This window comes from Strix aluco, chromosome 3 (genome assembly GCF_031877795.1).
Source record: "Strix aluco isolate bStrAlu1 chromosome 3, bStrAlu1.hap1, whole genome shotgun sequence".
In the NCBI taxonomy this organism is placed as follows: Eukaryota; Metazoa; Chordata; class Aves; order Strigiformes; family Strigidae; genus Strix; species Strix aluco.
In genome coordinates, this window is record NC_133933.1 from 104,971,896 (window position 1) to 104,988,566 (window position 16,671).

The following is a 16,671-nucleotide window of genomic DNA, read 5'->3' on the forward strand; positions in this document are numbered from 1 at the left end:
CAGAACTTTCTCTTCTCCAGGCTGAACAACCCCAACTCTCTCAGTCTTTCTTCATGGGAGAGGTGCTCTATCCCCCTGATCATTTTTGTGGCCAACAGGTCCCCTGTCTTTCCTGTGCTGAGGGCTCCAGACCTGGACACAGTACTGCAGGTGGGGTCTCACCAGAGTGGTGAGAGTGTATTGCCTTTGGTCTGAGTTAGCGTGTCCCTGTAGTTTTAAGTTGTGAAAGCTGTATTTGTTGGCTGAGTTTGATGTTATTAGCATTACATTTGCATACTTTAAACAATTCATCCCTGATGAGGTATATTTGGTGACACATAGTACAGGGCTGTAAAGGAGAGGGCAAGTTGAAAGCGTGAAGAGTGAAGAGAAGTGGTGGCACTGTGTAACTCGAACACCACGGTGTGTCTCTGGCCAAAGATAAGATGGGACAGTAGGTGACCATGGTTGCTGTCAATCTGAGGTGTTGAACTGGAACAAAGAGATTGACAGTAGATCTTTGGTTGCTAACTAGCATTGGAAGGACAAGATTCTGTAGCAATGGGGAAAATCATTTATCTTCATAGCTGATTGGAAGAGCAGATATGGAGGTCTGCATTTGAACACCTACAAAGGTACCCTGTGTAGCCTGTGCAAGAAGAGGCGTTTCTGTGGCACAGCTCAGCTCACCCCCAAGCAAGTGTGAAAACTGGATCGGGGCACACCTGCTGTTGTTTTCACTGCCTGCTACAGGAGTTGGAGGGGCTGCCTCCAGTATGGACACGTGTCTTGTGAGAGAAGTACCAGCCAGGGAGACCTTCAGCCTGTCAGGTTCAGAAAGTTGCTAGCAAAACTGCTAGTTAGGTGTAGACTGATTGGGAGGGACTGCTTCAAAATTTAAAAAGGGAAGATAGCTTAACAGCAAGTGATTGCAAAATCCCAGGCTCACCTTTCAAAGAAAAGAGAAAAATGAAAAGTTAAAAAAGGACAGTGAACTTCTAAGCAGCAGAACTGGGGAAAGCAATAGGTAGGGTCTCCTGGGGAAGTAATCCAGGAGAGGGAGGAATGCAGGAGATCTGGCAGTCATTGAAGGCGTTTGTGTTGGAGGCACAAAGGCAGGCTGCAGACAGGCAGGACAGATAAGAGGCATCGTATAGAATGTACTGCTGCTTTTAAGAGAGGTATGAAATACAAAGGAGCCATACAAGAAGTGGAAATAAGGGCAGCAGGACTGAAGATTTATATAAAGGAGTTAGTAAAGCCTGGTGTGGTAAAATCAGACAAGTGAAAGGTCCAGAAGGAGTTATGGTGTGATGTAAAAGTCCACAGGAGAAAGATTCTGTAATTATGTCAGAATGTGAAGAAGGGAGAAGTATTGATGCATTACCAAGGAAAAAAATGAGAAATATATTGAATGATGTAGAAGAGTCTGAATTACTCCGACCTCTTCAGTCTACAAAATACTGACTTGACAAAACATGTTTTAATAAGATGAGGGTAGAATTCACGTAAGGAAAGAGCAGATTGAAGAATATTCAGGTAAGTTATGTGCTTTCTGGTTGCACAGCTTTATTCACCCAATAGTTAGGAACTGATTGAACTGATTTATAACATTTTATCATTCTATTTAAGAATTCAGAGAGAACAAGGGACTCTTAGGAGCGTGCAGTTATAGTAAGCACAATACCTCTCCCAAGCAGAAGAAAAGAGTGGGGAGTTACAGACCTCACAGGGTGATTTCTCTCCCTGGGAAGACCATGGAACAACTGATCTTTGAAAGCAGGTGGACAAAGGGAAAGCGATGTTCAGGGTGTATCTACATTTTTTTGACACACAACCACATGTATTCTCATTAGCAGATTGCTGCCACAAAAGTTGAACCAAAGGATCCCAGATACAGTTTGCTTGGATATTGCCATCAGTAACAGCTGCAGCCAGAACTGGTGCTGGGAAGAGCCAGTGCTGTCAGTTGTTGCTGCTGTTGTGGCTGCCATCAGGTGCTGCAGCAGCATCACCTGGCTCTGGGAGGCCATATGCATGAGCAAGGGCCCGTCTCCCTTCCACCCAGAGACAGCATCCTGCTGCCCTTGCTGTGCCACATCCTCAAGTGAGGATTTGAGCTCTGTCACTTCATCCTTGTGGTGATAGCCCTGTTTCGCTAATGCTGTGGCTGTACCTTTCTTGCCTCAGGCCTTCTGTCTTGTTGTCAGCAATAAGTGTGGCCCTTACCCTGCCACAGTTCTTACCAAGGTCCATCACCTGCACAGAGCTGTGTTGACTTGTGCCCAGGGAGCTCCAGTAACTACAGATGAGCTCCACATCCTGCCTGTGGGCCAGCATGGTGCTTAGGAGACAAGGAGACAGCTCATAATTATGCCTTTTTGTAGACACATGAGTGTACTTGTGGGCGTGTGGTTGTGAAACTCCACCTGGGTGCACAACTCCCGATCTTTGCAATGACAAGAGGTTTGCAACCGCCTGTAATAAAGCAGTGAGAAGATAAGAAGTTTTCTTGGAAAATCAAGGACAGGGTATGATAATTGAGTTTGTTTAGTCTGAAACAGAGAAGACTGAAGGGAGATGTGTTACCATGCAGAGGCTGGTGAACAAGTGTTTTCCGAGGTCAGGCTCTAAGCAGGGGAAAACAAAAAATTCAGCTTAGTTTATAGAAGGTTTAGTTTGAAGATTAGCAAGGAAAAATCCCTCTCCCCAAAAAGCAATATAAAACACTGAAATATATGTGTTACACTGGAGAATTTCCTTCATTTGAATTTTCAAGAATAAATTAGAGAAACATCTCTGGTGTGTTCTAGCCAAACTCAATCTCTCTACTGCACTGAGTCAGGTGAGGTGATCTGTTCAGTCCTTTTTAGCCTTACAGTTCCATTATTCTGTGACAGCCTTGTGAGGCCCAGCCCTTCTCTGGCAAAATAATATTCAGCTTTGAGTCTTAGAGCTGATCAATGCCAAGTTCTAAATTTACTAAAGCATGTGTTTTCATTAAATTAGTGATTTCAGTCTGCGTCCTACAGTTCCAGTGAGAATGAATGCCATCTTTCAGTGGACTACCCTGTAAAGTGAAACAGTGATGTTTGCGTTGTACTCCTTCATTAATCTATGTTCATGCCTTTGAAGGTAAAATATTTTAAAAAGGGAACAGAATAAATGTCACAAGTCAGGCTTTAAGCAGGTTGTGAGTCACCCTTCAATTATCATCAGTAATATGCGCTGAGGCACTGTCTCCTAACAACTAGAAAATGTGATAGAGATGTAGATAGAGTTTTAGAATGCGTTTTTTTTAGTCTTTCAAAGATTTATAAATGTCTTTTTATAGTCTTATACACAAAAGCATTTGAACAAAGAGTACTGCATTGAGGAAAAATCATAAAAGGTTACTGCGGTGCAAAACATGGGAGAGGGATGGATGTGCATTAAAATCACAACTGATACAAGAGGTGTTAATGGAGTGGGAGCATGCGTGGAGTTGCATGGAACCTCGCATGACATATGCCCTGTGCTCATTGAGGTCTGTCTGTAGAATGAAGGTTACTTTGGTGCAGTAGATACTAAAGCTAGCTGGATATTTCTGTAACTTAAATTAATATTTTAGGACTTTAAATTGTAGCAATAATAGAGTAGATGTCCATTTTATGTTAGTAGATGCCCATTTCTGCTGAGGTTGTGAATCTACGCAACCTGGGCTCCACTCAGATGGATTAGCTGATCCTGAAATGTAAAGCAGCTGACCAAGACTGTGCAAAAACCAGTGAGGATAGTGCTGTGATAATGATGATAAATAAGCAGAATAGAATCTGTAGAGGTATTCTGAGTGGCTGGACCAGTGTTGGTTGAAGAGAACCTTTCAGCCCATTAATTCAAAAAGATTTGAGATGTGTCAGCTGGGATGGAGACAAAATTTATTTTTTCTGTAGAAGGCAGAAAAGAAGGATTTTTACATTTAAGACATTTGCTTAAACTTGTTCTGTACAATAACAGTGTTTCAGATATCACACAACTGCTGAAATCCAGGAAAGGACTCATGGATGTGTATGCTTATGTCCTACTGTTTTATATGCATGGAAGATTATGCACCTGCTTGCATACTTGCTGATGGGGATTAGGAGAATATTGGAATGCATTTCATGAAATCAAGAATAGGAATATAAGAAGAAAAATGTAAGGACAAGATTTAGCAATGGCCTGATTTTATTTTTTTTTTTTAAATTGAGCAACAATGTATTTACCTTAAAGCCATACAAGTGTCCTTTTTTTATGAAGTTAGTTTATTAAGAGTGTCCAGAGACATACGAAACAATCAAAGGCTGGTGACAAAATGTAAAATAGAGTATGCAAGAGCAATGGGTTAATTGTATGATCGAGTTGTCTGGAAGAGATGCAAAGGTTAATATAAAAAAAAAAAATTGTGAATGATCCAAGCTTAGGTACAAGGACAGGGTTTTAGAAGGGTGGAATACATGAAGTGTGTTCAAATCACAAAGTTCCCATGCTAATAGAGTGTAGAGCATTGGCCAGATGAGAAAGTGAAGGATGAACCTTGCAGCCAAGGATGAATCTTCAGTTAGGAAACATCTGTTACAAAGATCAGGGGTGTTGAACTCACTTTGTATGGGAGACTTGTTCAAAGGTGACTTAGGAAAAGTATTTGAAATGGTAAAGGGACTTTATGGAATGAAGTAGCATTAGCTGTGCCTGCTATTTGGGAAAATTAATATCCAAAGTCAAACAGCTAGAAAATTACTGCTGAGTATGAAACAAAGAGCGATTTATTTTCAGTGGACTGCAAAAAATGTTTCCTGTGGAGTGAATTATCAGACTGGCGAGTAAAAGGAAAGAATGAAAGTGAGTTTTGGACCGCTGGACCTAAACCTGGAATCACCAGAGTTTGCTTGCTAGTGAAGATGCACAGAAGAGACCGGACACAAGCTTCTTTCTCCCCTTGTGCCATCTTGCTACCAGCCCTGGCTGTGGGCCCCATGCTGTTGGGCTGAGGGGAGCAAATTGGCATGTCCTGGGTGGTGGGTGTCCAGCCCTGGAGCGTGTGTGCCTGCGCAGAGGTCGGGGATCAGCACCATCTGCAGCCTAGCACTCGGGCTGCCTGCCTTCTGTGCCTGGAGGTCACTGTTGCGGGGTTAGCCAATGATTAAATTCTGCCAGAACTCGTGTGCTTGTTTATTTTTAACAGAATGGGTGAAGTTTATTATAGGATTCAGTACAAAACAAGGGCCATGGCCAGGGTGTGTATTTGGAATTTGGATTTTTTTTCCCCAGAAATGAATTTTGGATTTAAAGTAAGGAGAGTAAAGAACATGAGAGACTGGGGGGTGGGGTGGGGGCGGATGTCAATCTGCATGTAACCTCTTCAGCTCCCTGATCTCTTGGTATGACATCAGGTTGGCCACAGACCACAGCTCAGCACCTTGCCTGGGCTGAGTAGCCAGTTGGAATGGAAATTACCTGAGGTGGAGTGGCCCTGTGGTGTATTGAGCAACACTCATGTGCTTTACAGGGGGGCATCTAAGAAGTCTGTAGAGCAAAATAAATGGTCTTAAAGATGTTTGAAGAAGCAGCCTTGGTTGCCTGATCAGTCACGTGTGAATATTTTGACAAATCTGGTATCTTGACAATTACATGTTGCATGGATCTTGTTACCACCTGTTAAGAATTTTAAAGTGTTTCTCATAAATCACGCTGTATATGTTGGCATAGTAAACCTTTATTTCTTTATGTAAATGCAACTTTTCATGTGAGAGGTTTTTTTTATTCTTATGGCACAGATTTATTTGTTATCATGCAGTTAGAACTGTCACTATGATTCCTTAATTTTCAAAAGTGAAAGGACTAAAACGTACGAATTTTCAAAACTCACAGAAAACTGTTTCCTCACAAGCAGTGCTTTTAATACAGTTTGTCCTTTAAAAACAAGCTTAACTACATTTTTAGGAAGCTGAAACATTAGGGAAACTCATCAGGATGTGAGGATCTCATGAAGTGGCCACAGCAGTTTTTCAGCGTTCTGAATGCTAATGGTATTTTCTGTGGAACAGTGTAATTATAGGAGCTCTTAACTATCAGTGTCTATTATCTCAGAGAAAAGCGTTTTATTGTAGCTGAAGTGAATGAGAGTCTTAAGGGATCTTTTTTCTATGGCCATTGAATCAGATTCTTAAAGAATAAATTTCAAGTTTATTGTGAAACTCATGTTGGCCTTGTGCCAGCTGCCATTTGGATGTATCAGTGACCTCAGTGGTAATTAAGGCCTGACCCTTCTTTCCCAAACACATCCCTTTCAGTTCTAACTTTTGAACCTTATCCCATTTTCCTTTGGAAAAGCGGTAATGCTTTATGCCTGTGCTGGGCATTTAGTTAACTTTGCTTCCAGAAGCGAGAAGAGCAGTACTTGAAGAAACTTTCCCAGGCTATGTGGTCTGAAAAGCCTCTGTTGGTTCTGTAATATTACAATTCTTGATAACGCCTGGGGATGACACTGATTTTATAAAGGCTTGTCAGCTGAACTTCAGTTTTTCAAAATAAATGTGATTCAGATTTGATTCTAATTTTGCCTGTTCTGGAAACTGTTAGAAAAGCTCTAATATGATATGTTCTCATAATGATCAGTGCAGCTTAATTATAATATAGATAAGAAGACTCCTGATGTTTTAAGAAAGATACTTGTTTACAATAGTCTGCTTTCCTCACCCTGTAAAAATGGATAATTTTGCAAGTGTGTGAGCACAAAACTCTGCCTTGTTTGCAAGCCCTGCAGCCTGCCAGGGCCGTGGCATTTGCCTCACCTCCCTTAGGGAGTTCCTGGTGGCCTCTGGTACATGGGAGTTACTTCTAGTTATTCCTGCCTGATCTGATTATATACTCTCTCCTCCCTCTTTTGCTTTGACTCCAGATTTTACAGCACATTAACTTTTGTTTCTGCTCCTTCCTACACTATTTCTGTTGAGAATATTGTTCCTTGCATTTTAGTTGCTGATCTGGAACATGCTGAACCCTAACACGAATGTCTGTGAGGTCTCTTTACACATATGCTGGGCGTGCATGCACTGTATACACAGAAAGGGCTATTCTTCTGCCACATTTCCTTCTGAATAAGAAAAAAGGGTGTGATTCTTCTGTATTTTCATAGAATCATAAAATAGTTTGGGTTGGAAGGGACCTTTAAATGTCATCTAGTCCAACCTCCCTGCAATGAGCAGGGACATCTTCAACTAGATCAGGTTGCTCAAAGCTCCGACCAACCTGACTTTGAATGTTTCCGGTGAGAGGACAGCTACCACCTCTCTGGGCGACCTGTTCCAGTGTCTCACCACACTCATTGTAAAAAATGTCTTTCTTATATCTAGTCTAAATCTACCCTTTTTTCATTTAACACCACTACCCGTCATCCTATCACAACAGGTCCCATTAAAAAGTAAAGGTGTGGCAGTATTAGAGAGTGCAACCTTCCTAATGCACGCCAGCCTGTGCATCTTGTGTCCATCCTTTTCAAGACCGAGCTGGTTTTACTTGCAGAAGCAGAAGGGACAGCCCTTCCCCTTTTACCCATGCAAGCATAAGCAACCTGTGGTTTTATGATGGAAAACCACAGATTTTGTTTCAGTATCAGCACAACACAACTAATAATACCAAGAAAAATTGTGAGAAGCAGGCTTGCTATGGAAGATGGCTTGTTCATTGCTGTGACCAGTGGCAAAATAGAGATCGCTATGTGCAGATTCAGTTCCCTAATCATGGACATCTAGGGCTGTTTGAGATGTGTAATGGTATTCAGGACACATATCTGTGGGATTCTGTCTAGCAGGACTTAGGTAAACCTTAGTCCTGGAGAAGCAGGTGGAGGCCAAGTGGCATACCCCCTAAACATAAACATAAACCAGCCCTATAGGTGTGGGCCCAGGCAGCTGAATCATGCCTTTGTTCTCTGCCAGTAGAAACGAGAACCAGGCAGACTGAAAGCAGTGGTGACAGATTTGCTGTGATGCCAGCCCACAGAGGAGGAAGCCAAGCCTGGCGGGCCACGGTCTTTAACTGCAGAAGCAGAACGGTACATGAGATTGGAACTGATAGCAACTTGATTGTAAGGACAACCAGATGTGTCAGCTGAACAGTATGATAAAGCTATGCGAGTTATGTGGGGGTATTAGATTGCTAGCTTTCAGAGGTGGCAGCCATCTTCATGATCTTCATTTGTCAAGTGCTGGGGTCCAGGGGCAAGATTGCAGCTCTGTGATTGCTGCAGTTTTAAAACATGTTTTTTCACTACTGGTAGTGCAGGTTCCCCAAGGCACTAGACTGCAAAGCTTAAGCTTACTGGGAAAGTGTGATATGAAAATATCTCATGCTCCTGTCAAGGGGGTTGAAGCTTTCCTTACCACAAACATCGCAGTTTACACACCAGAAGATGAAGATCAAAGATGAATCACTTCTGAAGCAGTGCCTTAAATTCTCCCTCTTTTCTTTTGATTGATGAAGCCATTTTGCTTCTCTTGTTTAAGTTTTGTCAGATGCCTCTCAGCCACTCTGTATCTCCCACATCTTCCTTAAAGAATCTCTTCTCATGCCAAAATTAACAAATCTGCAGCACTCACGTGGGTGTATTGCAAAAAGTTGCCTGAGGCAGCATGTCACCTACTTTGCACCTGGATCTTGCAAAATGTAGGGCTGACAATTCTGTGATTTTGTTGAAAAGCCACAAGAACCATTATGAAATGCTATGGGGCTCAGCAGATCCCACAGATCCATCCAGGGACCCCTGGCTGGCAGTGTCAGAGATCTCTGCTTCCAAGAAATGAGATCCTTTGTTTCACGTTTAAAGAGTAGCTGGCTGGAATTGTTAAAGAAATTTCAGATAAGGTTATATTTAAGCTAAGGCTAAGAAACAAGAAGTTGGTCTGTGGACAGACATCTCCCAGCTTTGTTGTGCCTATCAGAAAAAGTTAGGGCTTTCAACTGTCTCTCTTTTCATTCTATCTGCTCCCTCACTCATGGTTGGCCTTGCGGGGTCTGCTGGTTATCCACCCTTCTCACCTCGATTTAGTTGAATGAGGTCAGCTGGCAAAGGCTGAGCCTCTTAGGGGGCACCACAGGAGAAAATTGGTTGGGTTGGTGGCTGCTGGTGATAGAGCTGCTGAGCTGTAGGGAGCATTAAGCTCTGCTACTGGCATGGCTGATGGGAAGGGCTGTGCATGTCCTTGGCTTCACTAGATCAACCTAATGTTGTATTTCTTTGGTATGGTGTATAAGGTGGATGGGTGAGCCACTGGGAAAACTCAGTAAATACTGACGATTCTGAGCTGACAAAACAAATTGGTGGATGGTATGCTTTGATTAGTAATTAGGTTTAAGGCCAGAAAGTGCATTAACTTTTGGCCTGACTCCAGTGAACACGCATGCTGAGGATAATATATGTTGCATGTATTTTTTCACAATTCATTGGATCTAGTCTAGTGTTGTCTGTTCATGGTCATTATTTAGGTCAAAGTAGGTGGGTATTTGGTATTAAATTGTCAACTACTGATTTTTTTTTTGTTACTATATGCATTCATTGACTGTAATTTCGTACTATTTTGCTTTTCAGTAACTGTGGGAATGCAGACATAGATGTGAATTTTGCCTATTACAATTAATTTCAGTTTGTAAATTTGTCATGAAAGAGAATAAATTTGAAAAGCTATGCTGAGGTATATCTGAGGTTTATCTGTATGTTAGGAGATATGTGTTTATGTAAGTGTGAATTCTCAGGTATAAATGGGGATCTTATATTTAATTTTTGCATTTATCTGTGCAGGTTCGAAAGCATGTGAATGACCTGTATGAAGACCTAAGAGATGGACATAACTTGATCTCACTTTTAGAAGTCCTTTCTGGAGACACCTTGGTAAGCTTTTAGATCAGACTGCAGTGGTTCCAGTTTGTTACATATACATTTGCTCTGTTTGTTAATTCCTTACATATCTACTGCTGGAGGTTTCTCTGATACTTTCCATAACCTGTGACTTGATACCAAAGACACAAGTTGTATCTCTGTCAGTAAAATATTCCACTGTGAATTCTGTGGGGGAATGCATTCTATTCTCTACATTTCTTGTGGTCAGTGAGACTTCCTTTCTTAATAGGGTAATGCGCTATTTTTTTTGTTCTTTCTTTTTCTTTACAGTTTTTCTTTTAACAAGTATTGGATGCTTAATATCCCTTCGCATTAAAGGGAGTAACTTACAAATAGCAAGGATAAAATGTCCCTGAAATTGTCTAACACACTCCTCAGGTGTCATTTCCTTTCTTTGTGAGCATTACTTCCCTTGCTTGGTATTTGTTCTCTTCATTATGTTCTTCTTTTCATGCTCTTCTTTTCATTTGTGGTCTGTCTTGTGTTTTTGCTGTCCTGTCTCCTGTCTGTTATATTCATTAGCCAAGAGAGCGAGATTTTTTGAAGACCTTACGGTTGGTGAGTTCAACAGAAGCATGCGCAAATGAACAGCATGAGGATGTGGAGGATGAGGATAAGGGGGTAGGTGCCGACCCCCATAACTGTACTAATGTAGTGTTTGAAGTGTGGTGTTTGCTAATGTAAATTCTTAGTTTGGTGTGCTGCAGTAGTGTGCTGTAGAAAGGACAAAAGAACTCACCTTGGTAAACCAGGATACGTATGTTTATGATGGAGGTATGGTAAAGACAAATTTTCATTCAGCCTTTTTGTGAACAGTTGAAATGCAAATGTTCAACATTTCTATTTGTTTTCTTTTGTTAAACTGTACAAAACCATGATGCAAATGTGTACTGGACAACATTATCAAGATGTTACAAAATAATCTTTTTTAATAATAAATAGAGAAGTACCATAATTATTCCATTCAACCAAGATTATTTTTTTTACTTGCAAACAATATTGTCCACATACAAGTAGTTTAGACAAAGGCTTGAAGTCTCTCCTTAGTGAAGTCAATGGCAAAAAATTGATTGTCTTAATTAGAGGCACCTGTCTACTGCACCCATGGTGTATTTGACATAATATTGGATAATATTTTGAAATGCGGTAATTCAGATGTGCAGACCTATTTGTTAGAATTTATCAAATGTCATCATTACTTTTATCAAAGCAGATAGAGCTGTCACTTCTGCTTTGTCTGTGTAGTGGCTACTAAGTATACAGATTGTTTGCAGGGTTTATCCTTCTTGCAACAAATGCTGAATTTTCGTTTTGCTGTATTTTAACCATCCAGAAGGGAAATATCTACTTATGAAGTGTAAAATGCTGAGTGCTTGTTAGTCCAAGTGAGCTGTGCCATGCCTTTGTAGACCTTGCATTATTAGCATTTGCTAAAGCAAGTTGCTGTCATAGGGCCCGAGTGCCTCCTTGGCTCCCCGTGTGTTGTGCTGCAGTTGTGATTTCAGTGGAATTTGTGTGCTTTTTTCCTGGGGCATAACATAACTCAAAATGCTGCATTTTAGCTGTACATTGAAAAACATATTTCCCCTCTGAGATGCTATACCTAAATAGATCAGTTTGGATTTATTATACCCTCTTTGTTGTGGAAAACCAAGTTCCAGGTCTGCAGTCCTTTGTTCCATCCAGGGAAGCTACTCAGTATTGAGGGCTGCAGGGCTTGATCCTGGGCTATTGGTGTGAAAAACAACAGGCTAATTTGAAGGCTCTGTAATGGAAATGAAAATTCTTTGTGTTTTAGTTTATGCCTCTTATTCAACGCCGTTTTCCCATGTTTTTCTTTTGGCAAGCATCTGATACACCACAGGGGAAAAAAAAAAAAGGCAGTTGAGGAAGGCTTGGGCTTATCTGTGTGTTTCGCAGTGATTGTCTGAGGAAAGCCTCATATTCATGGCTGATACCTAGCAATTATAGTCCGCTTCAGTTTATTGCTGTGAAAGTTTGTGAAAAATCTGAAATAAGGAAGAAGAATAGAAGGATTCGGATATGATGATGATGATATAAATTTAACTGCTTTCCCATTGCTGATCTGTGACAGCTAAGTAAAGTATGCTTTTTCTGTGTGGTTCTTCTTCTTGGTGATTTTACACTAACTGCATGCAGTTTTGCCATGTTTCCATTAACACACCACTCATGCTTATTTTACAGTTTCTTCTTGCTAGTTTTGACTTTGCTTTGAGAAGAGTGACACTTACACGCTAGGGCTGTATATGTTGTATTATTCTGTTTGGAGGAAGGTATTATCTTTATTAGATGCTTTAAGTAAATATATGTCAGTATCATAATGCTTATACGGTCATACCATAAATAAACAACAATAAATCATAAAGTTGCATACCCAGGTAAGCTTTTCCATTACAGAGTTTAGCAGAACAACATAAAGGTCCGTGACATTACTTAGATTTTGCTTTGCTTATTATACTGTAAATATTTTATAATAATATATTGCAGTTTAGCTTCTGTAGGTAGATTAATGTAGGGCTTTTTTAGCCCTCTTGGCCTTAATAGTACTTTACAGGGAAACAGTTATCAATCAGCCTGCATGGATCCAAGTTGCAGTTTGGGACCACTGATCTCTCTTGCCATCCACTGTGCTAAAAAATTTCAACTACAGTTTAAAAAAAAAATTATTAAAGCACATTCTTCCACCAAAGGTATTGGCTTCATTAAAACTGGAGTACTTCAAATGTTTTACGTGGTATCTTTTAAATCAGACTGTTTCTTCTTTTGACTGATGAGAAAATCTCACAACTATTGTTTTCCAATTTTAGCCTCGAGAAAAAGGTCGGATGCGTTTTCACAGACTCCAGAATGTCCAAATTGCACTTGACTATTTGAAAAAACGCCAGGTACGGTGAAAGTTTTGTCAGCTCTAGCTAATAAATAAAAAAATATGTCCTGCTTGGTCTTTTATGCATGCTGTATAACAGCTGCTGGTGTAGGCTCGGCTTGATCTCATGCTTGAAATGGTTAAGAGAGATGTGACAAAGGTGTCTTTACACCACCCTTCTCTGAGCAATAACCTCAACACACTCCATGTGGTATATGATGTTAAAGAGGAGAAAATGATGGGTGAGGTCCTCAGGAGTTGCTTATAGTAGATTTAACTATCTTTCATGCTGCCCAGACTCTAGCAGGTATGCAGTTTTGTTCACAACCTAATTTTAGTGCAAAATGCAGATTCAAAGAAATGAAAACATTGTATGGGAGTTTCTTGTTTTGATTATATTTTTTTTGGAAAACTTTCTCAGGCCTTGATCCTGATGAAAGCAAAACTGGTGCCCAAGGAAGGCAGCAGAGTCACCTGTGCTGTGGAAGACTCAGGTTTAATTTTACCTGTATCTCCTTTGAACCAAACACTTGAAGCACACACTAGTGGGCAGTTTTCTGCTGCTATGAGTTTCTTTCTGCTGTTAAATTTCTTTTAAACACTTATTGGATTCTTGCTTTGTCCCTTTGCAAAACGGCAGTATTAAAAAATGTCCAAAACATGGGTGGAAGGAAAAACTGTACCTCCCTATCCATCCCATCCAAATGAATTGATACTGGAAATCTGCTTTCTGGTTGGTTGACTTTATTTTTTTTTAAATTTTATTTGCTACTTAAAAGGTTTGAAAAAATATGAGGTAGCAAACAACAGACAGATACTTAATTTGATTATAAAAACAGATGTCTCTTCGTATTTTGAGTGAAATTGCAAACTATCTTTCGGGTCACTGAGTGATGTGTGTGTACTGACAATTCAATCCTGCTTCACTGAGTTCAAAGCAAACTTTTCCCGTTAACCTAAGTGAGCCATTGAACAAATACACTATGAAGTAAATGAATAGCTACTTGAAATGACAGTCACAATGGCATTTCTGTGCAGTGAGACCTCTGGACCATGCCTTATGCATGACAGACCAGGTGTATTAAAATGCAGGAGATGCAGAATCAGGTCATCCTCATGCTTATGAACGTGTGTATGTCATTAGGAACCACAAGTCTCCATCACGCAGCCGTCGATTGTAATCTGAGGATTTTTGTGCTCTCTTTAGCTTTACAGTTTCATGAAGATGGCTGTAGTCTACTGTACAAAATACTTGTAGGGCTTCAGTCTTCTTGACAAGTTGCCAGCAGGACTTGCATTTAATTAAAGTTTCAGGCCCCTGTTAGGTGTTTCTAACCTGTATTTAGGAGGTGACTTGCTTAGATTTGCTGTGTAACCTCCAAATACAATATTTTATTGTGATTGCAAGGCAAAGAGATCCTATATATTGATATTTTTTAAGCCTGACAGGAAAAAACAAGGAACAAATCAAAGATAAGGCATATCTGACTATCTTGTAGAGTTTTGCCAAACACAAATAGTTTTTATAATGCAGTGGGAGGAAACATTTGGATTTGTTTTTAATTTCTTTTTTGAACAGAGGAATGCACTTTCTTTCTTCCAGAGAGAGTGTTTTGGTTTTGGGTTTTTTTTTCTAATAATTAAGGTTGTAGCTGCACATCAAGAGAAGGACATGCCTTTGCTTGTTCAGTTGATAATAGGGTATATGTTAAAAAGCATGTGCATGTAACTTTACTAGCATAAGCATAAAGTGCCTTTTAGCTGACTCATCTTTAATTGCTGGGCTATATGGATCCATAATACATATAGAGAAATTAAATGTAATAATAAGATATGGCAAAGAAAATAGAATTATTCAGCTCACTTTGGATGTGAGTTTGTAGGAGTGGCAATAATCTCAGCCTTTGTTTTAATCCTATGAAACATTTCATATATATAGCCCTGTGAATGAGTACGGCAGCAGAAGCGATAATAATAGGTGTCATTATTAAGACATCAGTTATTTAAATCTGATACTAAATTCTTGGTTTTATCAAGCCAGACCATTGTGTTTTAGCAGGCCAGTTCTCCTTCTGCTGAATTCTTGCTTTGGTGCAGGAGATCATGGGGAGGAAGAAAGGCAGTCATGGCTTCCCAGGTCTCAGCACCGCCCTGAGACTGATACAGCATTTACAGATCATTGTATTCTTCTTGTCCTTTCTCACTCTGTAATGCCTTCCCCTTCTGACAAAGACCGAGGTTAAGGGTGTTGGCATGGGGAGCAAATCTGCTGATGTAGTGACAGCTGAGAAATCTTCTCAGTTTAGCGTGGGTGGGAGAGGGCAATTCCTGGAGGGCTGGTTACAGCCAGAATGCAATTCCTTTCTGTTTTTAAGAATTAAGAAAACCAACAGAGTAGGCTCTGGAAGTGAGTAATGCATCCTTTATAGTCATGCCTGTGTAATGCAGTATTTGTGACATATTTATTTAAATTTTGTCTGTATTTTCTTTCCATGATGGCAGGTGAAGCTGGTTAACATTAGAAATGATGACATAACAGATGGGAATCCCAAATTGACTTTGGGGTTGATATGGACCATAATTTTGCACTTTCAGGTAAGCCTAGTTTGCTTGACAGTATGTTTTTGGTCAGATTCTTGTGTACAGTTACGATGAATTTGTCAGCTTAGAGAGGACTCCATATAGGCTGCACAGAAAGATAGATTATGTCTCTCCTCTAATGTGTATTTGAAGGTTTTGATGATGTATCTTATTTTGTGATGTAAACTGAATCTGAAGTTGTCATTTGTTTGCTGATTTCCTATCTGTGGAGTGAGAGAAAAATAGCTTGGGTTTTGAACTTCATTAAAGACAACAGTTGATGTATTCCTTCCAGTGTTTGGACAAACTGGTCTTGTTTTATTCTACAGACTTCTTTTGATGAGTATTAAAATATATTAAAAAGTTTTAAATCTCTTTTCATTCCGGATCTGGATTTCTCTGCTGATACGAGTATGCTAGCAAGCACTACTTGCAGCCTTTTCTACTAGTCCCTAACACTTCAGCATTCGTTTTTAGCCCCAGTGATGGTAACGTGGGTCACACTAGGTGGCACTCTGGTTGTTGTACACTGACAGAATTGTGTACAGTATAATGGAGCCTTACAGTGTGTGGTGTTAAATTGCTCCTCAAAATGAGGCTTTCACAATGGCCGTGGCTGTAGATGATGTAATTCAGATGACAGATAATTCCCATTTAGTGACTGCAGCATTGTTAGCGATAAACTCCCTGCTGTGCAGGCATTTTAAATGATCTAAAAATTACATGATCATACAGAAAAAGCATGGGTCACTTAGGATATCCTGCACTGGATTTATGACTGGAAAAAAAAAATTCTTAAAACCCCCAAAAGGCTGCTAAGGTCTGATTTGCCTTTCTGCAAATCCTGACAAGGAACAGAAGACATGAATAGAGCCAGTGTGGGTGCACAGCTTAGCCCAGACCAGAGCACAGGGTGAAGGAGAAACCACTAGCGAGTACTTGAAATTCCCTCAGCTCCCCTCTGTCATGTCAGTCTTTGCTCCCACATAGTTATATAGAGAAAGAAGGCTGAGCTTAGAAATGTATTTAAGCATGGGACAACCAGGGGATCAGGCCTAGTCAGCATGGGTTTATGAAAGGCAGGTCCTGCCTGACAGACCTGATCTCCTTCGATGACAAGATGACCTGACTATTGGGCGAGGGAAAAGCCATCAATATTATCTACATGGATTTTCGAAAAGCATTCGACAGAGTTCCCCATAGGATTCTCATAGAAAAACTGGCTGCCCATGGCCCGGATGAGCGAACGGTCTGCTGGGTCAAGCACTGACTGGATGGACGGTCCCAGAGAGTGGTGGTCAATGGAGCT

At 40.4% G+C, this 16,671-nt stretch overlaps 1 protein-coding gene across 7 annotated transcripts in view; it reads left to right on the plus strand.

Annotated features, from left to right (window-relative positions):
* DST (dystonin) overlaps window positions 1–16,671 on the plus strand; it is a 316,145-nt gene that overhangs the window by 112,012 nt on the left and 187,462 nt on the right. For 4 of the 7 annotated variants that reach the window (XM_074819868.1, XM_074819869.1, XM_074819870.1 and 1 more), the window contains 3 exons: window positions 9,797–9,886; window positions 12,724–12,801; window positions 15,285–15,377. In XM_074819868.1, coding sequence (XP_074675969.1) covers window positions 9,797–9,886; window positions 12,724–12,801; window positions 15,285–15,377 — 261 coding nt within the window. Of the gene's footprint in view, window positions 1–9,796; window positions 9,887–10,417; window positions 10,517–12,723; window positions 12,802–15,284; window positions 15,378–16,671 lie in introns of all 7 variants that reach the window. The other 3 variants (XM_074819863.1, XM_074819864.1, XM_074819867.1) reach the window with 1 other exon arrangement.